General features: G+C 59.3%; 4 protein-coding genes across 15 annotated transcripts; 2 read left to right on the forward strand and 2 right to left on the reverse strand.

The window, feature by feature from the left end:
• Nucleotides 1-2,289: 2,289 nt before the first annotated feature.
• Nucleotides 2,290-5,992, reverse strand: ALYREF (Aly/REF export factor). The gene is made up of 6 exons (XM_012789424.3): nucleotides 5,676-5,992; nucleotides 5,026-5,157; nucleotides 3,484-3,631; nucleotides 2,823-2,886; nucleotides 2,556-2,730; nucleotides 2,290-2,446 (listed from the first exon to the last, which is right to left on the reverse strand). The coding sequence occupies exons 1-6, from the start codon at nucleotides 5,910-5,912 to the stop codon at nucleotides 2,432-2,434; spliced, it is 771 nt and encodes a 256-aa protein (XP_012644878.1). The 5' UTR covers nucleotides 5,913-5,992; the 3' UTR covers nucleotides 2,290-2,431.
• Nucleotides 5,993-6,212: 220 nt separating this feature from the next.
• On the forward strand, nucleotides 6,213-11,468 carry ANAPC11 (anaphase promoting complex subunit 11). Its single transcript, XM_012789425.3, has 3 exons — nucleotides 6,213-6,370; nucleotides 6,885-7,011; nucleotides 11,099-11,468. The coding sequence occupies exons 2-3, from the start codon at nucleotides 6,903-6,905 to the stop codon at nucleotides 11,242-11,244; spliced, it is 255 nt and encodes an 84-aa protein (XP_012644879.1). The 5' UTR covers nucleotides 6,213-6,370; nucleotides 6,885-6,902; the 3' UTR covers nucleotides 11,245-11,468.
• Nucleotides 11,469-13,787: 2,319 nt separating this feature from the next.
• On the forward strand, nucleotides 13,788-14,529 carry NPB (neuropeptide B). Of its 2 annotated transcripts, none has more exons than XM_075999829.1 (2): nucleotides 13,788-14,126; nucleotides 14,240-14,529. In XM_075999829.1, the coding sequence occupies exons 1-2, from the start codon at nucleotides 13,884-13,886 to the stop codon at nucleotides 14,351-14,353; spliced, it is 357 nt and encodes a 118-aa protein (XP_075855944.1). In that variant the 5' UTR covers nucleotides 13,788-13,883; the 3' UTR covers nucleotides 14,354-14,529. The 2 variants fall into 2 exon arrangements, with proteins under 2 accessions (XP_075855944.1, XP_012644877.2); XM_012789423.2 differs by having other exon boundaries at nucleotides 13,798-14,126; nucleotides 14,225-14,529.
• Nucleotides 14,530-15,672: 1,143 nt separating this feature from the next.
• PCYT2 (phosphate cytidylyltransferase 2, ethanolamine) lies at nucleotides 15,673-23,179 on the reverse strand. Of its 11 annotated transcripts, none has more exons than XM_075999820.1 (14): nucleotides 22,998-23,178; nucleotides 21,356-21,444; nucleotides 20,669-20,830; nucleotides 20,399-20,465; nucleotides 19,281-19,365; nucleotides 19,058-19,102; nucleotides 18,693-18,746; nucleotides 18,163-18,301; nucleotides 17,746-17,948; nucleotides 17,483-17,560; nucleotides 17,128-17,235; nucleotides 16,900-16,965; nucleotides 16,560-16,648; nucleotides 15,673-16,342 (listed from the first exon to the last, which is right to left on the reverse strand). In XM_075999820.1, exons 1-14 carry the CDS (start codon nucleotides 23,084-23,086, stop codon nucleotides 16,231-16,233), a joined length of 1,386 nt encoding a protein of 461 aa, XP_075855935.1. In that variant the 5' UTR covers nucleotides 23,087-23,178; the 3' UTR covers nucleotides 15,673-16,230. The 11 variants fall into 11 exon arrangements, with proteins under 11 accessions (XP_075855935.1, XP_012644868.2, XP_075855936.1 ...); XM_012789414.3 differs by having other exon boundaries at nucleotides 17,866-17,948; nucleotides 22,998-23,177; XM_075999821.1 differs by having other exon boundaries at nucleotides 17,128-17,193; nucleotides 22,998-23,177.
• Nucleotides 23,180-23,351: the final 172 nt, after the last annotated feature.

Here is a 23,351-nt window from a genome sequence, read left to right on the forward strand (position 1 = left end):
GAGGGTCTGGCTGGCCAAGGCGCCCTTGGTCTCCACTTATCCTCTGTGCAATCACTAGAAGAGTCTCCCCTTCCTCCTTCCTCTCAAAAGCATCCCAGTTTGAACAAGAAGTTAAATGGTCCTCTAGCCCTTGAAGTAAAATAAGGTTTCCTGTGCTACACAAATAAAGCAGCGAAGGCTTAATACGACTAAGAGGCTTGGCCCAGCTCTCCTATTCGCTGCCCACGGGGAGCCCAGGTGGCGCCCAGCCCCGGCTGCCCCCATCACACCAGTTACAAAGGCCAAATGCCCCACTACCCTCCTCTGACCACTTGGCAGCACCTGCACTGCCTCCCCCAGGCAAATGCTGGCCTTCGCTCCTGTGGTGACATCTTATTTCTATCCTCACCCTCCACCCCCAGTCCAAAGGCCTCATGATGCTTCACTCCCATGCCCCTCACCCCATGGGTGCCAACAGGCCCGAAATCCTGGCCATTCTTCCTTCCACTTCCTGTTAAGCTACCAGCTCCCACCCTGCCAGGCTAGTCGGTCTCAACATCACCACCTCTCGCTCAGCCTGAACTCCCCGTCCACCAGATGTTCTCTTCAGCTTTCAGGGCACTGGGGAGCAAGTCCGCTCACATGCTCTAGTAAGCGGCCTCCCAGTGGGCACGTGCCTGCTCAGGTCCTGCTCCAACACACGGGGCCCAGCCAAAGGCACCTCCTCAGGACAGTCTTGATTCCAACTGGGTGGACAACACCCCCCCCCCATCACAGTCTTCTCTCACTGTCACAGCAACTAAAGCTGTCATCTGATGATCCTCCCTGGAGACTAGGCTCCTTGGACAACTGACATTAGACACACTGCTCATCCATGTCTCCAGCCTGTGGCCTCGGCTGGCACAAAACAAGCCACTGGTCTGTAGCGATACCTCTGTCACTGACAGTTAAAGGCCACTCCTTAGTCATGCTCCTCGCCATGACTCAGTCAGTCTCTTCCCAAACATGGAAGCAATGCGGCCTGGAGCGTGTGCCCAGCAAGAGCTGCCCAACATGCAGGGAATGGCTTCAGCAGCATTGAGTGAACTCCTGGCTCAGTCTGTCCACTCCCGTCACCTGACCCCTGGTCTTCCTAGCATCTCAGCCTGGCATTCTAGCTTTTAAGACACAGGGGGATGAGAGCCCAAAGCTCCCTTCTCCCCATCCCCACCTAGCATCAGGTGGTACAAGACTCCCCCTCTCACCCTACTCTTAGATCCTCACAGCTTCCACTAGCTATTTTACTCAAACACAATTAAGAGACCACCAACCAGGCACGGTGGCTCATGCCTGTAATCCCAGCACTTTGGGAGGCTGAGGAGGGAAGATCGCTTTAGGCCACAATTTCAAGGCCAGCCTGGGCAATATAGCCAAGACCCTGTCTTTACTAAAAAAAAACAAAAAACAAAACAACAACAACAAAAAACCCAAATTAACCAGGTGTGGTGGCATGTGCCTGTAGTCCCAGCTACTGGGGAGGCTGAGGCAGGAGACTTCAGCCCAGGAGTTGGAGGCTGCAGTGAGCTATGGTAGTGTCACTGCACTCTAGCCTGGCTGCCAGAGCAAGACCCTGTCTCAAAAAGAAAAAGAGTACCCTTAAGCTTTGCTCTCAGACAACATTAAAAAAATAAACAAAAACCAAGGAGTTACACTATAAAATCAGAACAGCTAAATCCAAGTTTTTCTGAGAACCTGAGTACAAGAAAGAAAAGGAACAGCTCAGGGATTTTCTGGTCGTGGGAAATTGCTGGATCGCACACAGGGTAGCCCCACCCTACCCCCTGTCCCTCACCTTGAGGCGCAGGCACAGTGAACAAGCAGCTCCGGCAAAGCGCCACCACTGCCCTGGTGTCCTCCCACCTATTGAGTTAGAGAGTAAGGCATTAGGAGTTAGGTGGGAAAGGGGACAGGAAAGAAGGTAGCCAAGGTCCTCCAGGAGCACTGACTGACTCCAACCCCATGCTTGTGCCAGGCAATGCCAAATGCCACATACGGGACTACTCCCAACACGCTCCCTCCAGGTCCCCTCCACTTCCCTCCTGCCTGGACAGACACCAAACTTCTGGATCAAGTGAGAACTGCAACAGTGAGATGAATCAAACAGCTCCAATTCTACACACATTTCTATTTTATTATGGAAAAGGTGAAAACACCACCTTCTCCACAACAGCAACCAGTAAAATTTATCCCAAAAATAACTCGGTACAAAACAGGTCTGCTTCAGAATTAAAAAAAAAAAAAAAAAAAAAAAAAAGAAAGAAAACCTTTACATGAGTTTTTAAATCCTATTTTTAAAACACAAAAGAAACAAATCCATCATCGGCCACACAGTCCCAGCCGCCCACCCCACCCCCCACCAGGGAGCGCGACGAGACGTCTGGGTCCTGGTCCACACGTGGATTTGTGGGTCTGTTTAACTGGTGTCCATCTGAAACACAGGAAAACAGGCTCTTGCTCAAGGGGGGTCCTGCTCCCCAGCTCCATCTCTGGCTGGTCCCTAGCTGGGCCACCCCCCCTTTCCCCAGCCCTGGACTTACTCTTGCATTGTAGGCGTCCAGCTGGGCATCCAACTCCTCTGCAGAAAGTTGCTGCTTTGAGTTTCTGCCCGTGCCTCTGCCTCTTCCCCGGGTGCCTCCACGGGTGCCTCTCCGGGTGCCACCACCACCAAAACCTCCGGAGCCACGGTTTCTAGTCATGCCGCCTCTGTTTACACTAGCAAGGCAAATGACACTTGTTCACACACCTAGGAAGGCCCCGGATGATGCAGCCACGCCACATGCCATTCATCCCGCCCCGGAAATCACCTCTGCGCAGGTCTCCGCTGTGTATCAATCTGTGATGTAACGAGCTGAATATTCATAGGGCGGCCTGTGGCAAAGGATACAAGAAGACACATTCCAATCAGAGGTTCTGAAATCCATCTAAGTGGTACCACACCCTGGTCTCCATGCAAACTCTGGAAAGGGCCTTTGTGCGTCTCAAATGCCCCCGACAAGGGAAATGGCCTAGAGATACTGGTGGGAGAACAAAATGGCAATGACAACAACCCCACCAACACTCCTCACTCCTTCTCAGTCCAGGCTAGGTGGGCTGTTTGCTCAGGTGTCCAGGGTGCTCATGGGTGGACAGGTGTGGGTGACCTGACGGAAGAAGAACCGGTACCTTTGTCTTTACGACTACAGCCCCGCACTCAGAGGTGTACTATGGCGGTTCTGAGAAGGCTTCACAGAAGTGAGTCTTCCGGAAGGAGCTGAAGGAGGGGAGGGATGTAGCTTGCTGGATGGGGGTTCACAAGAGGTTGGTCCAGATGTGTGGGGCAGCATGAGAGGTGGCAGAATGGAAGAGAGAGACAAAGGGGCAAATGCAAAGTGTCCTCAGCCAGGGGCTGGGCCATATCCCTACACGGGCAGGTGCTGGCCCAAATGCCACAGCCCCCAGTCAGCCTGGCTCCAGCCCCAGACTCACCATCCAAAGGGACACCATTGTACTGTTTCATTGCCTTCAAGGCATCTGCCTTCCGTTCAAAATGCACATCTGCTGTTCCTAAACTGCGGCCAGAGCGATCGTAGTGCACAGCTGCCTTCTTCAGCGTTCCAAACTCGGCAAAGAGCTCCTGGGAGTCAGAAAGAGCAGCTGTTAGGAAAGCAACAAAGCTGTTTTCCTTCTGGCAGCCCAGGGACAGTCCCTGGGAATGTGAGCTGCTTTGGGGTGCTTCCCTGGGAGGCAGGGAGTGGTGATGGGAATGGAGGGAAGGGATGGGGCAGGAGGGACAGCAACTTCCAAGAGCACCTGGGTCTGAGGGCTCCTGCCATCCATACCATGACGCAGGTAAAGGAAGTCACAAAGGGCACAAAATTAAGTCGCTATCCTCTTAAATAAAGGAAAATTTACAATACACCCAAGGGCTGTTCCAAGAAACAGCAGTGGCCAAGATCAAGACCAAGGGAAGCTGCCTGGCAGACCAGAGCAGCTAGAAGGGCCTGCTGATTCAGGAGCCCTGACCCCATCCCCTCCCCCAAGGCGGATTCTGGCTCACCTTTCCCTCTCCTCCTACTCAAGCCTGCCGCAAAGTCTGAAGTCAAGCGCTGCCATGGAAACTGCCCTGACCTCAGGCAGGCTGGGAGTTGGAGAGGGAACCCAGAGTGTGGGGCTACTCCGGCCGCAGGCACACAGCGGGAAGTGGAGTTCACCAAAAGCGGTTTCCAGTGGATGCCAGAAACCACCTTAAAAAAAGTGTTGAGACACTGTGAATGCTCACTGGCCCTCCTCTGTCCTCCCAAGGCAAAGCCAAGTGGCTGGGCTCTGGGGAATTAAACCCAGGAAGGCCTAGCACCCTGACCCAGCCATCTCCAAGACTGATTCCCAAAAAGCCATCTCTTAACCGGAAAACAAGTTTAAATGCCTTTGGGGTCCAAAAACAAAGAAAAAAAAAAAAAGAAAAGAGAAAAAAAAAAGCTCAACCAAAGATAGGTTTGAGAACTATGCTACTGACAAGACGTGGGGTACTACGGAATGGTAAGATTGCAGGGCACTAAGTCTGTGACGCAGTACTCAGGGCAAACAGAGCCAGAAGAGCGCACGGGTACGTTGGCTGTATCAGTTATGCTGAGAAGATTCTTCTCACATTAGCTTGCTAAAATAGGCACAAAATCAAAAAAGTAAGTGGCCTAGGTCCAACAGTAACACACAGGAACCACTCACATGTGACCAATCTCTGTCCCTGTGAGAAATCAGAAGCCCTGCAGAGGACTTTCACTCACAGAACATCTTTCAAAGAGCAGTAGCTCTCCAGGCTACACTAGGGTCCTGTCTTCCAGTGGACTGGCCTACCTGTCAGACTTGCAACCCCAGCAGACCTCTGCTCTACACTGGCACTGCGTCTGCCCTGCAGCCCCTCAGAGGGGAAAAGTGGCTAACCCTTGTGCAGCAGGGAGGGGATTCAGGGCCACATCCCAAACAATATGATCCATTCTGTGCATAGCTCGCTGAGAAGTTCCCTGCTCTTACCTGAATATCAGCATCTGAGACGCCAAAATCCAGATTCGATACCAACAGTTTCCCACCCGTCTCCACACCGGCACCACCCCCGAAGCCGCTGTCAAAAAGATCGTGCTGCCACTTGTCAGGAAGTTGTTTTGGCTGAAAGAAACAACGGCAAACAAAAACAGAAACAGACCAGTGAGATTCAGTCCAGGGCTCTCCCTTGCGCTCACAGCTACCCCAGACCCTCCCTCGTCGGAGCCTGGAGGACGTCGAGAGATGGGACCGCCAACCCTCGTGCGGCAATGCAATCCCTCAGCCTGAAGCCCCACGGTCCCACGGTCCCACCGCGGCCGCGCAACTTCTCAGTTCTCTTTGACTAACTTCCCGCCGCTAATGCGGCCGCGCCCAGCATCCCCTCAACTCCCGCCACCATGAGGCCACTGCGCCCAGACAACACAAAGAGCCGGAAAGGGTCTCCGCCTCCCAGGCCAGGCCCCGACCGCACGACCTCGCCCCCGCCCACCACCCGCTCGGCGCCCGCTCGCACCCGCCGGGCCTGGGGGAGGCCTGCTCCAGCGGCCCCCTCAGTCCGCCGGGCCGGGCCTCCGCGGGCGGCCCTCGGCCCCGGCTCGCCTTTCCGCCCTCCCGCGGCGCCGGCCAGCCTCCCCACTCACCCTGCTGTAGGGCGCCGGTCGGTTTCTGCCGCCGCCGCCGGCCGCGCCGCGGGCGATGGCCGGCCGGTTCCGGATGGCCCCGCCGCCTCGATTCACTCGCGCGGCGGCCTGCGCTCCGCCACCGCGGCCGCCCTGGGAGCCGGCCCGACCGCGGCCCCGGCCCCCGCCGCGACCGCCTCGCTGGCTCCGGTTCATTTTAATGATGTCGTCCAGAGACATGTCCATTTTGTCGGCCATGGCGGGCGCGGAATCGGGCCTCGGCTCCAGCCCGCGCGTCAGCACGCCGGCGCGTCACTTCCTGCGCCGCGCGGGCCCTTCCGGAGCCTTAGCCTCGGAGCGGCTGCGGATTGGTCGCTGGCGGGCGGCTGCACGCACGGGGCGGGGAGGCGCGTGCGCGCTCGTGCGCTGGGCTCGGCGGGCGCAACTGAGCATGCCGGCTGCCGCTGTGGTCGTTTTTATACCTTCCCGCGCGGACGCCGGCGCTGCCAACGGAAGGGCGGGCGGGGCGGCGCGTGATTAGGTTGGCGAAGGTGTGAGGGCGCAGGGGTGGGACGGCGGCCGTTGGGGGCGGGGCCTGGCGGCCCTCCGCCCCGCCCTGCGGTCGCGGGCCGGCCTCGGGCGAGGGGCGCTGCGAGCGGGTTCCCGGAGCGGACTGGGGTTGTCACCTCAGTCCCGCGCCGCGGCCGCCGACCCAGGTGGGAACCGGCCTGGTGGGGGCGGACTCCGTCGGCGCGGCCCGAGGCAGGTCGCATCCGGGCGCGCACGGGCGGCTCATTTGTTTTGGGCTTTGTTTTCCCGGGAGATGAAAACGTAGTGCGCGGGAGCTTGGGCCTCCACCTGAGAACCCCGAAGTTAGTACCTTCTTGCCCAGCACTTTTAAAAATGTCTTTAAAATATCGTGTGGCATATTTTTTGCAATGTGTTAACGAAAACCAGTGCTCCTTTTCATGGACTTAAGGTATTACTTGGGATTTTTGAAGTGATCTTCAGTGACTGGCAAAACCAAACTCGGGAGAGCGCCCTGCGCTCCCAAATGTGATCTCCCTGCCCGTGAGCAGCCAGGGCTGGGCCTTTTTCTCTCGGTGACTGAAGGGACAAGCAGATTGTTCTCCAGTAGCTGTTCTGCAACGCTCGTCCTCTGGGCTACTTTGATGCCTAGGTGGTGTAGGTCTGCAGACTAAATTTAGCAGGTAACCCTCTTCCCCTCAGCCCGCAGGCTCCGCTGACATGAAGGTGAAGATCAAGTGCTGGAACGGCGTGGCCACTTGGCTCTGGGTGGCCAATGATGAGAACTGCGGCATCTGCAGGATGGCATTTAATGGCTGCTGTCCCGACTGTAAGTGTCTCCCCCTGTGCTCTCTGAGCCTGCCTCTGGGCCCAGCTTTGTCAGCTCCTGATAAATACCTGCACGAAATCCTTGGGTTTTAGTTTAATTTTTCTGAAGAAAAGTTGACCAAAAAAAAACCCCACATATGGCTGAAGTGTGTGGTGAGACGTCATGTTTATAATTTACTTTAAAATACTTGGCACAAGGACAAATACGTTAAGACGTCATTCAGTGTCCTGAAAAGTGCTGGGCAAGAAGGTGCTCTTAAACCATTCTATTTTGTTTGCAAATTTCCAAATTTTGAGACAGAGTCTCACTCTGTTGCTAGCCTGCCCTGGCATCAGCCTAGCTCACAGCAACCTCAAACTCCTGGGCTCAAGCGATTCTCCTGCCTCAGCCTCCCGAGTAGCTGGGACCACAGGCATGCCTGGCTCATTTTTTTTATACATGTATATATATTTTTTAGTTGTCCAGCTAATTTTTTTCTATTTTTTTAGTGGAGTTGGGGAGTTGCCCTTGCTCAGGCTGGTCTTAAACTCCTGAGCTCAAATGATCCTCCCAAGTCAGCCTCCCAGAGTGCTAAGATTACAGGCGTGAGCTACCATGCTCAGCCAGATGTGTCTTTTTTGCCCACAGCTATTGTAAGATCTGACAACACGACAGTCACTCAGTACTTGTTCACCAAATGGCTTTTTCTTTTCTTTTTTTTTCCCCTAAAAAGTTGTGAGCAAAACCAAATGGCTTTTCATGGTTAGGTGGTTTTGTCATTTTCCCGTCTCTCAGCTTGTTGATCTAGAACAGTCCCTCCTTTTGCCCCATTTCAGTTTTTTCCCAGGCATTTGACTCATAAAAAACTGGAATGTCATGTTGTAGAATGCCCCCTCTTCAGATTTTGTCAGATTTTTTTCTTTGTGGTGTCTTTTGCATTGTTCCTGTATCCCCATATATTCTGTGAAGTGAAAATGGTTGATTACATTTAGGGTAAAAGCAGATTTTGCACCAGTGATTTTGGCTTTTAGTAATACCCCCACAATGAACATAAAGCAGAGCAAGTGTCAGGGCTTTGCCCAGGGAGGACAAGAGCCATTCCCAAGAGGACAGTGGGGCATGGGGAGGACTGAGATACTCTTTTTTTTTTTGTGAGACAGAGTCTCGCTTTGTTGCCCAGGCTAGGATTACAGGCTGGAGCCACCTCGCCCAGCCTGAGACACTCTTCTTTACTGCTGGGAGTAAACAAGGTCTGTTTCTGTGTGGCTGGGTAAATACCCAGGATAATAATAGGGGTTTACTTCTACAGTGAAATTCAAATCATTTGAATTGTAGCACAAATACTTTTTTAAAAAATAATTTTTAAATTTTTTAAATTTTAAAATGTAGTATATGCATAAAAATACTTTTTATTCTAGGCTTAATTTTTACATCTATCCTAGCTGAAAAGAAATCTCATCACTCAGAAGTTAATCCATACTGATTCAATCAGAGGGGCACAATATAATCTTAGGAAGTCATTGATTGACTCTACCTGATTAAGTTTTACTTAATAGCTAAAGAGATTGGCCCGGCAGGGTGGCTCACGCCTCTAATCCTAGCACTCTGGGAGGCCGAGGTGGTGCGGATTGCTCCAGGTCAGGAGTTGGAAACCAGCCTGAGCAAGAGCGAGACCCCATCTCTACTATAAATAGAAATTAATTGGCCAACTAATATATATATACACCAAAAATTAGCCAGGCATGGTGGTGCATGCCTGTAGTCCCAGCTACTCAGGAGGCTGAGGCAGGAGGATTGCTTGAGCCCAGGAGTTTGAGGTTGCTGTGAGCTAGGCTGATGCCATGGCACTCACTCTAGCCTGGGCAACAAAGTGAGACTCTGTCTCAAATAAATAAATAAAGAGATTAATAACTAAACTAGTGAGGTCTGCCTTTGCTTAATCTCTTTTATTTATTTATTTTTATTTATTTTTTTGAGACAGAGTCTCACTCTTTGCCTGGGCTAGAGTGCCATGGCGTCAGCCTAGCCCACAGCAACCTCAAACTCATGGGCTCTAGCCATCCTTCTGCCTCAGCCTCCCTAGTAGCTGGGACTACAGGCATGCACCACCATGCTTGGCTAATTCTTTCTACATATTTTAGTTGGCCAATTGATTTTCTTTCTATTTTTAGTAGAGACAGGGTCTGGCTCTTCTTGCTCAGGCTGGTTTCGAACTCCTGACCTTGAGTGATCTACCTGCCTTGGCTTCCCAGAGTAGTAGGATTATAGGCATGAGCCTTAATCCAAGGCTGAATTGAATCCTGATTCAATCAGAGGGGCACAATATAATCTTAGGAAGTCATTGATTGACTCTATCTGATTAAGTTTTACTTAATAGCTAAAGAGATTAATAACTAAACCAATGAGGTCTGCCTTTGTTTAATCTCTTTTAAATTGCTTTTAAGGGTACAACAAAGACTGTAGGAACATGAGGGCAAGCACACTCAACTTCCAGAGCAACAGGTTGTTAACTTCGAGAAAGTCCTCAAAAACATTTTTAGCAATGGCCATGTGCCTGTGCTTGGTCTGGCCTCACGTAGGGAGGCAGTGGAGCCCGTGTATGAAAATGGCACTGGTGGGGTCCAGAGCTGCCAGCCTTGCCTGACCATGAGGTCGGGCCCACCACAGCCTCAGCCCAGCCCGCGCCATGCCAGCTGGGCATCCAGATGGGGCCCTGCACCCATTGGCATTCAGCGTCTCCGCACGCGCTGTGTGCTCAGGTTTTGTTGATGTGGGGCCCATTGGCTGTAGAGAGTGGGGAATCTAGTCTAATTTGTGGTGGTTAAGTTACAGTGAGCCCATTTTAATGTGCAAAGTGTTTGACAAGTCCAATGTGTCAGATTTCTCTTGGGAAAATTGAACCCCTGTGAAAAATCCAGAGTGACTAAGTGCTGCAAAGACTGGGAACCTGAGGGCAATAAATAATAAATCTCCACATCCCACAGGGCTTTGGGAGTAAAGCAGTCTTGTTGAGAGGTATTTTAATTAAAATATCAAGACACCAGTAGGTCCTTGCGTGAGTCATGCTCGGGGTAGTCACACACCCACCAGGCAGCCGGGCAGGCTGCTTGTTGGGAGGGTCACTAGAAGGAAGCAGCAGCTCCATCCAAATCAGCCCTCCCACGGGTAGACAGGGTGCTACAGCCCTCCCACGTCTAGACAGGTCCTACTCGGTGGTGGGCTCTCAGGCTTCAGCTCTAATTTGAAATATGTGACTTCACACACAGTTCTGCTGAGGCTGGAAAGGCCCTGGCAGGTAGAGGGGTCCTAGAAGGGGCCGGAGGCAGGTATGAGAACCCCGATGTCGGGGCTGGGTCCAGGGGGAGTTGCTGTGCTCTGCTGGCACCAGCTGTTCCATGGAGTTTTCTAGGCTCTTGGAAATCAGGGACGCTAGTTTCTCTTGATCATGGGTGATACAGAGTGTCCTTTTCTGCACCGGGCCCTCTCCAAGGCACAGGGAGAGTATTTCTAGACACAGGGACCAGTGCCTGCAGCCTGCACCCTGGCCTTGGAGGTGGGACAGGCTACAGACAGGAACAAGATGGAAGGCAGTGCCCATCAGAACTGGTGCATAGAAACCACTGTGTCCCCAGGGCCTCACCCCTCCTGCCCTTGATCAAGAGACTAACTAACGACCCAGTTGGGTGTCTCCTTGGTGCCTCGACCACAGCATCACAGATCGAGGGTCTGCAGGTGGGATGACACGGGGACATCCAGTGGGCCAGGCCAGAGCTGCTCCTCCCTGATGCCAACTCAGAGGAGGCCCCTGGGCTCCGCCTGAGCATCACTTGCCTGGCTGAGGGGAGATGACCGCTGTGGCACCCGGGGTGAGGCCTCATCTCTCAAAGCCCTTGGTGCGGCGTGTTTGCCTGGAGGCAGGCTGGCTGGGTAACCGAGCGGGTAACCGCCTGGGTTTCTGCGTCCTCTGAAACAAAAGAGACTCTGGTACCCCATCTGCTATCTTGGGGTCCCTGTGCCTCCATCCCTGCCTAGCTTGTCACATGCTCTATATGCCCAGCCTGGCCCCAAGTGGCCAGCCCTCCCTCAGCTGTCCCCCCCTGTCCCGCAGGTAAGGTGCCCGGCGACGACTGCCCGCTGGTGTGGGGCCAGTGCTCGCACTGCTTCCACATGCACTGCATCCTCAAGTGGCTGCACGCGCAGCAGGCCCAGCAGCACTGCCCCATGTGCCGCCAGGAGTGGAAGTTCAAGGAGTGAGGGCTCCTGCCCCTGCGCCCCACCTGCACTCAGCCCCTCACCCCACGTGGCATCCCGAGACCTGGTCTTCTTGATGAGACCGGTGGCTGTGGTCTCTGCTGGGGATGGGCCCCCAGGGAACCTGTGACAGGGTTGGAAAAAGGACTGGAGCTGCATCTGTTTTTCCATCATAATGTTGATACTTTTATCCAATAAGTAAAACTCATTAAACTACTGGAACCCTGCCGGAGGCCTCTGGGTGTGTGTTTATATGAAAACTCATGAATAAACATCTCGATGCCTCAAATCCTGAGTCACAACTCTGGGAGGACCAGACAGTGGGGCCTGGGGCAGGGCCTGTCTGGGCAAAGGCCCTGGGGTGTGTCTGTGCCCTCTTGCAGCCTGATGGAAGCCCAGCTGGGGCCCTAGGACCCTCCAGGCCAGCTCTGTGGGACCCTGGCTGGGCACAGCTGGCAGCCGCTGCGCCTGGTCCCTCCTGGCAGGAGGCAGCTGTCCCTGAGCAGGCTCTGGGCATGCTGAGGAGACGGGGTGCCCGAGGCTGCCAGAGCCATCTGTTCTCTCTGTCCCTTATCCCTCACTTGCACTGAAGGCAGATCCTAGTTGGGCTGGGCCTCCCCCAGTGTAGGTACCGATCTGTCCTTTCATCAGGATGTGTCTGAGGGGAGAACGGCCTTGGGAGGCTCCTTTGGGCACCTCTGTTCCCCACAACTCCTGGGGGGGGCGGCCACAGGGGGCCTAGCAGCCCCAGCCCTGGGAATCTCCGGCAGTTTCTGGATGCAGACTGCTGTGGCTGTGTCCCCAGGAGCCCTGGGGGTCAGTGCCCCGTGCCACTGCAGCCACTTCTACACTCATTGTCCGTCTACTCACAGCACCTCGGGAAAGAGACCAGGCATCACCTAGGATGGGCGGAGCCTCCCAGGCACTTGAGTTGGCTGTGAGCTTCAAGCTTTGTCAGCGTGCCCAAAGGAGAGGGCCCTCATGGAAACCAGAGGCCACCTGCCCTTGCCCAGAAACAGGTGCCAGGGGCAACAGCACCTAAAGGAAGATGCATTGTGACCAGGATGTTCGGGAAGCATGAGATCCAGTGTCACCCCAGGGGAGGGCTGGCTCCTGCCAGCTCTGCAAGCAGTTACATCTGGCCAGTGCAGGGCAGACTATGAAGCCACTTGTCCACCCACAGCGACTCTGGATCTAGGCACTGGCACCTGCCCCCTGGAGTCCAGGGGGCCCACAGCTTGGAAGGGAAGACCAGACCACCCATCACAGGAGATGGGTGTGGCCAGGTCAGGTCCTGGGCAGGGCTGCAGAGAGGGCGTGAGATCTGCGGATTTGGAGCTTCCTGGGCTTTCCCTGACTGGGGGTCCAAGGACTTACTGGGGTCAGCCACCCCACGGTCTGGGCGTCATGTTCATTCTGGCCTATTCCTGCCGCCTCCCCTCCCTCGAGTGCTCTGCACGCTCCTGAGGAACCTTTCCACGGGGAGTATGTCAAACCTCGTCCTATATCTGGAACCTCCCCATGTGGCAGGAAGTGCACAAGGACTGTGTGCTTTGAGGCGCCAGGCTCACCTCTTAACTATGGTGTGGCCACACAGCCTCCCTCTGGCTTCCCAGCCACTTGGATTCCTTAAATTCTGGGGTTTCTGGGTTCCAGCAGGGTCCTCTGTTCCTCTGGAGCTGGACCCATGGCTGCCCGAAGGCCATGTGGACCAGGGGTCCCCCAGCCCTGGAGCCTCATGCCCACCTCAGCCACCCTCCCCAGGTGGGCACAGAAGCTCCTGGGCCTCCCCACTCTGTCTCCCAGGAGCACCCCCATGCCCCATGCCCTCCATAGCTCCATTTCCCTGTTTCCAGGACTATGTCCTGTTCTCCTCCAGGGCCTTGGCTGGAGGTACCTGACCTCCAGCTGGGCAGCATCTCCTTCCCTTTGTGACCAGAGTGTTGTGAATGGAAAGAAGGGTCAAGGTGCACACTCACCAAGGGCCTCCCAGGCCACCCGCCCCCAGGGCAGAGCTGGGCAAGGCTGGGACTTCCATATCCCAGGCCAAGGGCCTCCAGACTGTGGCCTCCTGGTCTGGTTTGCCTGACGTTGGGGCCTGGCCTCACAGAACCTCCTAGAGGACCCGGCTGGTTGCAGCCCTGTTGGCAGGTCACCTCCCCATGGCCACAAAACACCATGGCCCCATACCCACCTGTGGACTTATGAAGAAGCCCCCCTGGGCCCTGAGGTCTGTTCCCCTTTATGGCGGGAGAAGTTGCTCCCTGGGCTCTCCCTCCAGCCTCAGGACCGCTGGGCAACCCGGGGGGCGGGGAGACTCCTAGGGCTGGTGCCCCCTCGGGTTGGCTGGGGGCTCACGCCCGCTCACCCTGCTCCCCGGCTGGGCGTGGCGAGGAGCGGGAGGGAGCGCCGCGCTCCCACAGGCGCCAGAGCCCTCGGCAGTTCCAGCCTCTCCTGCGCCTGCGGGCGCTGACGGGGCGCAGCTTCTTCCCTGGGATGGAGAGCAGGACAGGTCCTCCGCGCACCCCCACCTGCCCTCCACCCCCGCATCTCCGCCCCGCCCCGCCCCGCCGCACCCAAGATAAAAGGCGCGGCCCGGGCGCCGGCTGTTCCAAGCCCCGACGCCCCTCGCCCGCGTCCCCATGGCCCGGCCCGCGACGCTGGCGGCCGCCGCCCTGGCGCTGTGCCTGCTGCTGGCGCCGCCCGGCCGCGCGTGGTACAAGCAGGCGGCCGGGCCCAGCTACTACTCGGTGGGCCGCGCCGCGGGGCTGCTGTCCGGCTTCCGCAGGTCCCCGTACGCCCGGCGCTCCGAGCCCTCCGTCGCGGGCACATCCCCGGCCGCAGCTGCCACCGTCCCGGAGCTGCGCCCCAACCTGCAGAGCCTCGTGAGTGCAGCTTGGGGCGCGGGCGAGGACGGGGCTCGGCTGGGGGTATCGGGGTGGGGACGCAGGCGGCCCCCTTAGTTTCCTCCCGCCCACCCCAGGCCGTGTGTGTCAAGGAGGTCGCCCCGAACCTGCGGAGCTGCGAGCGACTCCCCGACGGACGCGGGACCTTCCAGTGCAAGGCGGACGTCTTCCTGTCGCTGCGCGCAGCTGACTGCCGCGGGGCCTGAGCCCCCACCTGACGCCAGGAACCTCGCCCGGCCCCCAGCTGCCCACACCCGCGACGTGACTGTCCCTGTGGGGGGTCCCCAGTCCCTTTCAGGCACGGGATGAAGCCCCAACTACTACTCTCCTATGCCACCCCACCCACAGTCTATGGCTGAATGAATAAATAAGTAAAGCCGGCCCAGGAGTGAGGCTCACTGGAGGTGCGGCAGGGGAGGGAGTCATGGAGAAGACAAGACCACACCAGGGTGGCCTGGGCCACCAGACCCAGCTGGGGACAACCCTGGTTCCGCCTGCGGGAGCCCTGGCCCGCTCTCCCCCTACAACACTCCTGCGAATTTAGCAGGGAGGTTCCCACCCCACACTTAGGGTCTCTCAGGTCTCCAAGCCAAACCTCAGAAGCTGACTTTAGTCTCCTCCAGGGCGTGAACAGAGCCTCTGGCCGGGCTCCATGCAAGGCTGCAGGGAAGGAACCCCGAACCTGTGGTGTACCTGTGGCTGAACCTGACCACCTACTGCCCAGGGCCATGGGTGGGTTCTCACCTCACCGCCATGGACAGGTCTCTGGGGCACTAACCTGGGCCCCACCTGCTGCTGAGGGGACAGCCCCAAGTCCCACCTCCACCCTCCCCCTGGTCCAGTGGCCAGGAAGCTCCATCCATCCTCCTCATCGGTAGGTCTACAGGGGAGCCCCCAGCCCAGGGGTCTGAGTGTGACAGTGACAACACCACCTGCTCCTGAAGGTGGGGCCCAGTGGGGCTGGGGCTGGGATGCACATGGCCCCAGCACAGCAGATGAGGCAGACCTGAAGACAGCTGAATTGAAAGGGAAGGGCAGGAAAGGCCCGTGGGGCTGAGCTGCAGGGGTGCCGGCCCCCCATGGCTCAGCAGGCTCAGGGCAGAAGCCATCCAGGAGGGAAGCGGTTTGGACTGAACAAAATCACTGTTGCAGTCGCCCTCACTGTGAACACTCCAAGACCAGCCCATCTGTCGCCTCCCCAGACACCAGGTGGCTGCCCTGAGCGTTCTGCAGGCTCCTACGGCTCCAAGGGGCTCTGACTTGGCTGCAGGAGGTGGAGATTTGGTGGCTCCAGAGAGGGGCTGCAGGGGCAAGCCCCCCATCTGCCAACTGGGCTCTGCCCCTCCCTCTTCTTGTGTGCCCTGCTATCGGGGGCAGCCTGAGGCGGCATAGGGCTGGGGTCTGGGGGCCCACTGGCCACCGGGCTGCCCATCGTCTTCCTCCCTGCTGGGTGCGTGGTAGGAGCAGGGGTGCAGGGTGGGTGGGTCCCTGGTCCTTCCCAGCAGGGCCGGGTGCCGGACACAGCTCTGCCCATCAGGCTTTATTAGGTTGTTCCAGAGAGTTACATCGGCCAGTGAGGTGCAGAACTGAGCAGCCTGTGTGGAGAGTGGCAGAGCTGGCCGGGGAGCAGGGCTTCTGGCGCTGGGACAAGCCATGGGGGAGAGGGCACCCACTTGGGAGGTGGCATGGGTTGCACCCTGAGAAGGGGGCACCCCTGGGTCACTGCTCCCTGAAGCGCTCTCACTGGGCCTCCCGCCAGAGCTGGGTGGGCAGGCGGCAGGACAGGGGACAGAAGCACACAGACGTGCAGGCTGCCACTGCCCATCCTGCTTGCTGGGCTGCTCGCCTCTGCTAGACGCCCTCTCTGAGCAGCTTAGCGGTAAAGGCTGAGCACCTGCAGCAGACAGGCACCTTGCAGGCAGGTGGGAGGCCTGGTCCCTGCCAACCCAAGTGTCCCCCTAGCCAGGACAGTTAGAGAAATGGCACTGTGGCTTCCTTAAGAACCGTGAGAGCCAAACCCTAATACACAGAAGCAGAGCAGGGAGGGAGGGCCGGCGGGGGGCTCTCCACAACTGTCCCCGGGTCAGAAGCTGCCGTCGTTCTCCGCTGAGGGCTGTGCCTCCTGCTGCCTCATGGCCTCCAGGAAGGCCAGCTCCTTGGCTTCTTTCTTCTGGTTTCGCGCCTCGTACTCTAACCTGGGGGGCCAGGCTGGGGTGAGCTGAACAATGTGTCACACGAGCAACCCCCATTCACTTTTTTTTTTTTGACACAGTCTTGCTGTCTCCTGGGCTGGAGTGCAGTGGTGTCATCATAGCTCACGGCAGCCTCCAACTCCTAGGCTCAAGGGATCCTCCCGCCTCAGCCTCCCAGGGTGCGGGGACTACAGGTGTGCGCCACGGTACCTGGCCTCACCTGTTCTTGATAATCCTCTGGACAATGAGATCCGTGGTGAGGTCACTGCCGCTGTCGATCTGACAGAAGATGCCCCTTCTCTTGGGCTCCTGAAGGCGCAGAGGAGGGAGATGAGGTCCCCCCCCCCCGACCTCGCAGAGACTAGCCCAGCCTCCCCACCCAAGGGAGACCAGCACTCGGGGCCTGTGGGTGCGACAGCTCCTGCTGCCTCACCCCATGAAGCAGGTGGAGCGCAGTGGTCACTGCGCCACTCCCCAGGCAGGCATGAGGAAGAGGCTGTACATGCCTGGGAAGTGCCAGATGGCAGCCCCTGCGCCCAGCGAGGGCCAGCATGACCCACCTGGTACGGGTCAGAGCCATCCTTGTCAGGCACGATCTCTGTCTTCCCGTGACACACCAGGTCCACCTGAAGGAGGAGTGGGGGTCAGGCGCCCTCCCCAGGGCACCCCCACCACTGTCCATGGCCCGGTGCAGACCCCAGGCCTGGGAGGGCTGGCCCTGCCCCTCCGCAGCCCAGGCACCTCCTGGGGGCAGCAGCACGATACTCCCAGCCCACACACAGCCTCACCTTGAAGTGGCTCAGGAGCTCTGCCGTGACCGCGTAGGGGGCCCCGATCACCACTTCCGACACATACTGTGGGGACAGTGAGCACAGCGTCTTGCTTGGTCCCTGTTCCTGCCAAGCCAGGGCCAGAGGGTGGAGGGAGATGGCCCCAGACGCAGGGCTGAGGCCTGCAGGGGTACGTGAGCAGGGACACAGGCAGAACATCGGGGCTGGCAGGCTCCTCAGGGAGGCCCAACCACCCCCTCCCGCCTGACCAAGCAGGGGCTGCCAGGCAGCACTGTGCCCTGGCTCAGGGAGGGCCTGGAGTCGCCGCGGGACACCCCCACACCCCCTCCGGGGCGGCCGTGGGCACGCTCACCCTGCAGGCCAACACGCTCAGGGTCCGCTCATGCAGGTTCATGATGGGGTAGTTCTTCCCCTTGTAGTGATTCACCTCCTAGGGCAGAGCGAGGGGGTTCAGCGCAGGGACCTCGGTAAGCGGGGACGCTCTTAGCTCTTAGCTGCCCCTTGCGGGAAGTCGGGAAAGGTGACCACCCTCCTGGGGACACCCTGGGCAGGACAACCCTGGATCCTAACAGCGCAAGCTCATGCCCCAGGGTCTCCTTTGTTTTCGCCAGGCACCTGGGGCCTCGTTCCTCCAGAGACCGCCGGTGCCGGCACCACCGCAGGAGCCCCCTCAGGGCCTCCACAGCCCACTAGCCGCCCAGGCCGCCAGGGGAGTGAGTGGCACGGGACAGTGACCTGATCAAAGTGCAAGCCGGCAATGATGTAGGGCCTGTCTGCCAGCCTGTGCACCTTCTCCAGGAAGTCCACGTGCCCGATGTCTGTGCCAGGTTAAGAAGCAATGTCGGGGACGGGGTGGGGGACAGAGCCTGCAGGACCCGGGGACTCGGGCTTCTAGGACAGCTCACGCCCACCAGCCTCGCCACCCTGCTCCCTGCTGACGGCTGCTCCCCTGTATCCCAGCCGGGGAGCCCTGAGGTGCCGAGGTCCTGCCCCACGCGGTGTGGGTGTGGAGCAGCAGAGGCCGGAGGATACGGAACAAGTCGAAGGCGCCAGCCACGTAGATGACCGTCTCCCCTGGCTGCGGCTCCTTCCCAGAAGCAAACTGGATGATCTTCTGCGACGTCTGCAGAAACTGGGACACCCCCGTCCAAGGGTTCCGCCCCCCAGGGCACTGTAAGCCAGAGACGAGCTGGTCAGCGGCAGAGGCCCGCCAGGCCTCACCTGGCCCCTGCCCCAGGGCCGCTCCTGAGCCTGGGCTGCCTGTGCCCACCCGTCCACTTGCCCTGGGAGCTGCGGCAGCTGCACTGCAGGCCAGGGCTGCACAGCCCCCACACAGCCTGCCAGCAGCCCAGCAGCCCTCGCCGTCCCGGGAAGGGGCAGGGGACACATTACTGCCAGGCCAGGCAACAGGCAGGACTGTGGCACCGGCCCGTGGCCAAAGCAGGCACCACGGCAACGTGACCTCAGCCCGGCGAGGGACCACTGGGAGGAGGCGAGGAGCCCTGTGGCCGGCAGACACAGCCCTGGGGGCACCCAGCACCCTGAGGCCGCTGACTGGTCACCTGGGAGGAGCCTTCTGAGGAAAGCGTGTTCCCGGCAGGTGGCGGGTGAGGGGGCTACAAAGGGAGAAAGGGCCAGGCCGCTTGGTTAGAGGCCACCTGTCCACGGGCAGTCCTTGTTCTGCCTCCAAGCAGTGGCCGCTGCGACTGGCCAGCCAGAGCCGGCTCTTGCCTGCCCTCCCTCCCGGCGTCCACCAGCTGGCCGAGCCTGGCAGTCAGTACCTGGTCATCGCCAGGAAGGGAGGGCGGAGGCTGAGGCTCTGGGCTGGCCTTTCCCCAAGCGGTGGCCAGGGCGGCTGGGGAAGAGGGCCCCACGGCAGCCAAGCACCAGCTGCGTGCCTGGGGCGGGCAGCACGGGCCGCGCTCACCTTGCCGAAACTGTCCGCATACTCCCGGTACTCGGAGGACATCTCCTGCACGGAAGGCAGAGCGGGGCTGAGGGGCCTTGCCCTTCAGACGTGGCCAGGCCAGGAGCAGGAAGGGGAAGGGAGGGGTGGGCACGATGGCCCTGAGTGGACAGAGAGGGGCTCTCTGCCTCCGTCCCCACAGCACCCTCCACCCAGGACCTCAGGGACTCAGCGCCCCGCTCACCTGGCTGCTGTGATGGGCCTTGGTCACCAGCAGCATGCGGCCCACGAGGTCCGTGGTGGACACTCCCTGTGTGCGCTTGCATTCCCTGGGGGACAGAGGCGGACTCGGACTGGGGCACGCTTGTGAGGCTCAGCCTTCAACTAACACAAGCTAGGGACACTGGCAGCCTTGCTTGGGGTAAAACCCATGGCTGCTCTGTTCTTGGCCACGGCAGAAAACCTGGACCAGGACGTGGGGGGGGCCGCTGTGCTTTCCGTGACTGAAGGATTTTTTTTTTTTTTTTTTTTTGAGACAGAGTCTCACTCTGTTGCCCAGGCTAGAGTGAGTGCCGTGGCGTCAGCCTAGCTCACAGCAACCTCAATTTCCTGGGCTCAAGCAATCCTTCTGCCTCAGCCTCCCGGGTAGCTGGGACTACAGGCATGCGCCACCATGCCCGGCTAATTTTTTCTATATATATTAGTTGGCCAATTAATTTCTTTCTATTTATAGTAGAGACGGGGTCTCACTCTTGTTCAGGCTGGTCTCCAACTCCTGACCTGGAGCGATCCGCCCGCCTGGGCCTCCCAGAGAGCTAGAATTACAGGCGTGAGCCACCGCGCCTGGTCCATGACTGAAGGATTGACAGGAGCATAGAAGAGACGCTACGTGTGCAGTGTGGGGTGGCCAGGCTAGACTGGGGTGGTGGCTCTGGTCTCCTTTCTGCCACCTGCCCCAGCTGCCCTCGTGCCCAGGTGCTGCTCAGCTGTGCTCTGCCTACCAAGGGCTCTCCAGGCTACACCATCCCCTGCAGGAGCCACTGGCCACGAGGTTCTTTAAGTTAATTAGGATAAAAAGCCAGCTCCCTGTGGCACCAGCCACATTCCTAGTGATCAAGGGTTGCTCGAGGCCTTTGGCTACAGCAGGACACCCCAATCTCAAATGTCACCACCGTGCAGCACTGCTCTGGAGCCCTGGAGCTTCACAAGTGGGGACCCTCCCTCCAACTCTCAGTCCTGGCCATGAGAAACACTGGTCCGAGGCCCGGACGCTGCCCTCATGGGCCACTGGGAACCAGCAAAGAAAGCTGGGAGGGAACCCCAAGCCCTGCGCACAGACGCCAGGGCCGCGTTCAGACTCACCTGTACCGCCCAGCCTGCTTCACCTCCTCGTAGGTGTCCCGGCCGTCTACAGTGAGGGTGATGTCATCTAAGCAGTGATGTGCACAAGAACAAGGATTCTTAACTCAAAGCCATGAAAACCTCAAGTGCCCAGGACCCTCTAGGTCCCCAGCAAGCCCTAGCATACATGTGCCTGTCTCTGGGGAAGGACCAAAGGGCTCGGAGGTCACGTCTGCTCCCGAGCCCACCTGGCTTCCCCAGGTCCCCCGGGCCCCAGCTCCTGCCACTCACTGCCGTGAACACAGAAGTCGCAGTTGTACTTGTCCAGCGTCTCCAGCGTGGTGACGTAGGGAGCTGCAGGCACCACCTCGTCCACCCACTTGATGGCCTGCACCATCTTGTACCTCTCCTCCTGGGTGAACACCGGGGGCCCCTTGTGCTTGGAGATCTCCTCTAGGGCCAAAGAGAAGGAAGAGGACAAGACAGTGACACCGGCTTACCCAACCTCTTCTGCAGGAACCCCGTCCCAGCACCAAGCTGTGACCACATGTGAGAGCTTTTGGGGGGCAGCATGTCTCTCACGAGGCCCACAGCCCACAAGGGCAGGACAACTCTGCCCGAGCGGCCAGCACAGGTCCCGGAGACCTGCTGCTGCACAGCTGGACATCCCCCTCATCCAATGGGGAGCAGAGTCAGGGGCTCCCTCTGATGAGCGGCACTCCATTCCTGAGGCCTGCAGAGCCAGGTCAGGGGTGGTGGGAAGTGGGGGGCACAACCACGGACTCCACCAGCCCCCTCCTCCAGCTCAGGACAGCAGGTGCGAGACGGGAAAGGGATCCTCAGACCATGCTCGGGTGGGCGTGGGTGGAGCCTGACCTGCCCGCTCCCAGGGTCCTCAGGATTTTGGTCAACAGGTGTGGCCCCCAGGTGGGCTATGGGGGCAGTGGGGGGGGCGCACAAGGCGGCCCCCCACCTTACCATCAGTGTGCACACCCACAATGAGGTAGTCGCCCATGGCCCGTGCCTGGCGCAGTTGGTTGGAGTGGCCATAATGCACCATGTCATAGCTGTGGAGACAGACACAATGGCTGGTCTGTATGCTGAGGAGGGTGGAGACCAGGTGGCCCTGTGTGGGGCTGGAGGGTGGTGGCACAGTTTTGCTTCAACCCAGGACTCCTTAGGAAGCCCCCAGAGAAGCTGCCGCTGGGAACGGCTCCCTGTAACCCAGCTGGGCTTTCAGAAGGACAGTAGGTGCTCAGCTCCCACATTGCCGGTTCCTGGGCCCAAGTGTGGGGCATTGCCAGTGTCAGATCTAGCAAGCGTGGTGGGCTCAGGGACAAGGCCTGCTGGGTCTGGAGGGCCAGCAGGTGCACGGAACAGGCTCATCCCACACTGCGGATTGCACTCCGCTCTCAAGTCTCCCTGCTGCAAACACAAACTGCTGTGGGCAGAGTTGCTCCAAACTTTAAAGTTAATCCTGGGGGCAGGGTTGGAGTCTGCACTACCCTGAGACAAGGGGACAGTCCCTGGGGCCAACATGAAACAAAAAATCCAACCAAAGGACAAGGGCCTGGGAATAACTGGCTTTGAAAACCCCGTTTCCCACGCCCCCGTGGCCTCTGAAAAGAAGCTTAGCTCTCTGGTGAATAACCACTTCATTGTCACCTGGTTCTAAGCTTTTATCCTCAAATCCGGTCTGGTGAACGTCCAAGCCCAAGGCTATACTGCCCCTTGTACCACCAGGCCCTGGGGCTGCCTCCTGTGCCCAGAACACCCCTAAACCTCCCTGTAGACGTGGCCCTTGCTTCTGCTTCTGAGTAAATGAAGCCGTCCCTGCTCTCCAGGGAGTAGGGGGACCAGGTGACCTGGGGCAGCCCCACACATGGACAGAGCTGTTCTACTCAGTGGCCCCTGCCTCCTCCCAGACTGGCCACTCACCACCCCCCCCCCACAGTGCCTGGGGCCTTGGCAGACAGCGGGGTGCCCACTGGACAGGCTGCGGGGGAGCAGGGGTCAGAGGCTGGGCCAAGCGGAGCGGAGCACAGAACGAGGGTGGCACTGGATCCAGTCACTGTAGCCTACAGCCCACGGGGCACGGGAGCGCAGCCAGGGCCAAGGTCAGAGTCCACTGACACGAAGCCGCTCCTTCTCCCTGAGGTGACTGAGGCACAGAGAAGCACAGGGCCTGCCTGGCCTCCTCGCAAGCCCTGCGCCACCCAGGTAGGGGCTGTCTCTCCCCGCTCCCCCGGAGTAAAGCACGTGAAAGCACCACAGGCAGCGAGTTACCAGCAAAGGTCAGTCTTCCCTGTACTTGCTGACAGCCCCAAACCTGCCTTAAAACGTCGCCCCGCCGGCCTGGCCGGAGAGACCGCCGGCGTTCCGCCCCGACCCAGCCCGGCTGCGGCGGGCCCGGGAGCCCGCGGGAAGCGCGGCGGCCAGGACACTCCCGTTCCCGAGCCCCCCCCCCGGGCTAACCGGCAGGCCGCGCTGGGCCTCTGCCCCGGGCGCCAGCCCCGCCGGGCCGGGCGCGCTACGCCACCCAGGCGCGGGCCGGTCCCCGCAACCGCCGGCGCAGCCCCGGAAGGACACCGGCCCCGGCGCCCCGCCCGCCCGCGCTCACCAGCCGTCGCACCACACCCGCACGGGGCGCCTGCCCCCGGGGCCCGGCTGCTCCGCGCCGCCCGCAGCCCCGCGCCCGTTCCGGATCATGGCCACGCAGCGGCGGCGCGGCCCGGCAGGCAGCCCCCGGCGACTCCGAGCGCCCGGCCGCCGCCCCGCCCCGCGCACGCGCCGCCGCCGTCACGCGGGCCTCACCCGCCGCGCGCGGCCAATGGCGTGCGCCGCCCCGCCCCTGCCCGCGAAGGCCCCGCCCCGCCCCGCCGCGCGCGGCCAACGGCGTGCACCGCCCTGCCGGAGCCCCGCCCCCCTGGCGGCCAATGGAGGGCACCCCCGGCCCGGGCCCCGCCCGCAGGCC

This window comes from Microcebus murinus, unplaced genomic scaffold, assembly GCF_040939455.1.
Source record: "Microcebus murinus isolate Inina unplaced genomic scaffold, M.murinus_Inina_mat1.0 scaf010_hap2_Mmur4.0, whole genome shotgun sequence".
Classification (NCBI taxonomy): domain Eukaryota; kingdom Metazoa; phylum Chordata; class Mammalia; order Primates; family Cheirogaleidae; genus Microcebus; species Microcebus murinus.

Coding starts and splice junctions, on each gene's coding strand:
- ANAPC11 (XM_012789425.3), top strand. CDS start 6,903: ATGAAGGTGAAGATCAAGTGCTGGAACGGCGTGGCCACTTGGCTCTGG. Junction 7,012..11,098: donor TAATGGCTGCTGTCCCGACT/GTAAGTGTCTCC, acceptor CCTGTCCCGCAG/GTAAGGTGCCCGGCGACGAC.
- NPB (XM_012789423.2), top strand. CDS start 13,884: ATGGCCCGGCCCGCGACGCTGGCGGCCGCCGCCCTGGCGCTGTGCCTG. Junction 14,127..14,224: donor GCCCCAACCTGCAGAGCCTC/GTGAGTGCAGCT, acceptor CGCCCACCCCAG/GCCGTGTGTGTCAAGGAGGT.
- ALYREF (XM_012789424.3), bottom strand. CDS start 5,912: ATGGCCGACAAAATGGACATGTCTCTGGACGACATCATTAAAATGAAC. Junction 5,158..5,675: donor GACCGGCGCCCTACAGCAGG/GTGAGTGGGGAG, acceptor TGTTTCTTTCAG/CCAAAACAACTTCCTGACAA. Junction 2,731..2,822: donor CAGCGGAGACCTGCGCAGAG/GTGATTTCCGGG, acceptor TTGCCTTGCTAG/TGTAAACAGAGGCGGCATGA.
- PCYT2 (XM_075999820.1), bottom strand. CDS start 23,086: ATGATCCGGAACGGGCGCGGGGCTGCGGGCGGCGCGGAGCAGCCGGGC. Junction 19,103..19,280: donor AGGCCCATCACAGCAGCCAG/GTGAGCGGGGCG, acceptor CCTTCCGTGCAG/GAGATGTCCTCCGAGTACCG. Junction 17,561..17,745: donor CTGGAGGAACGAGGCCCCAG/GTGCCTGGCGAA, acceptor GCTCTGCCCTAG/GAGGTGAATCACTACAAGGG.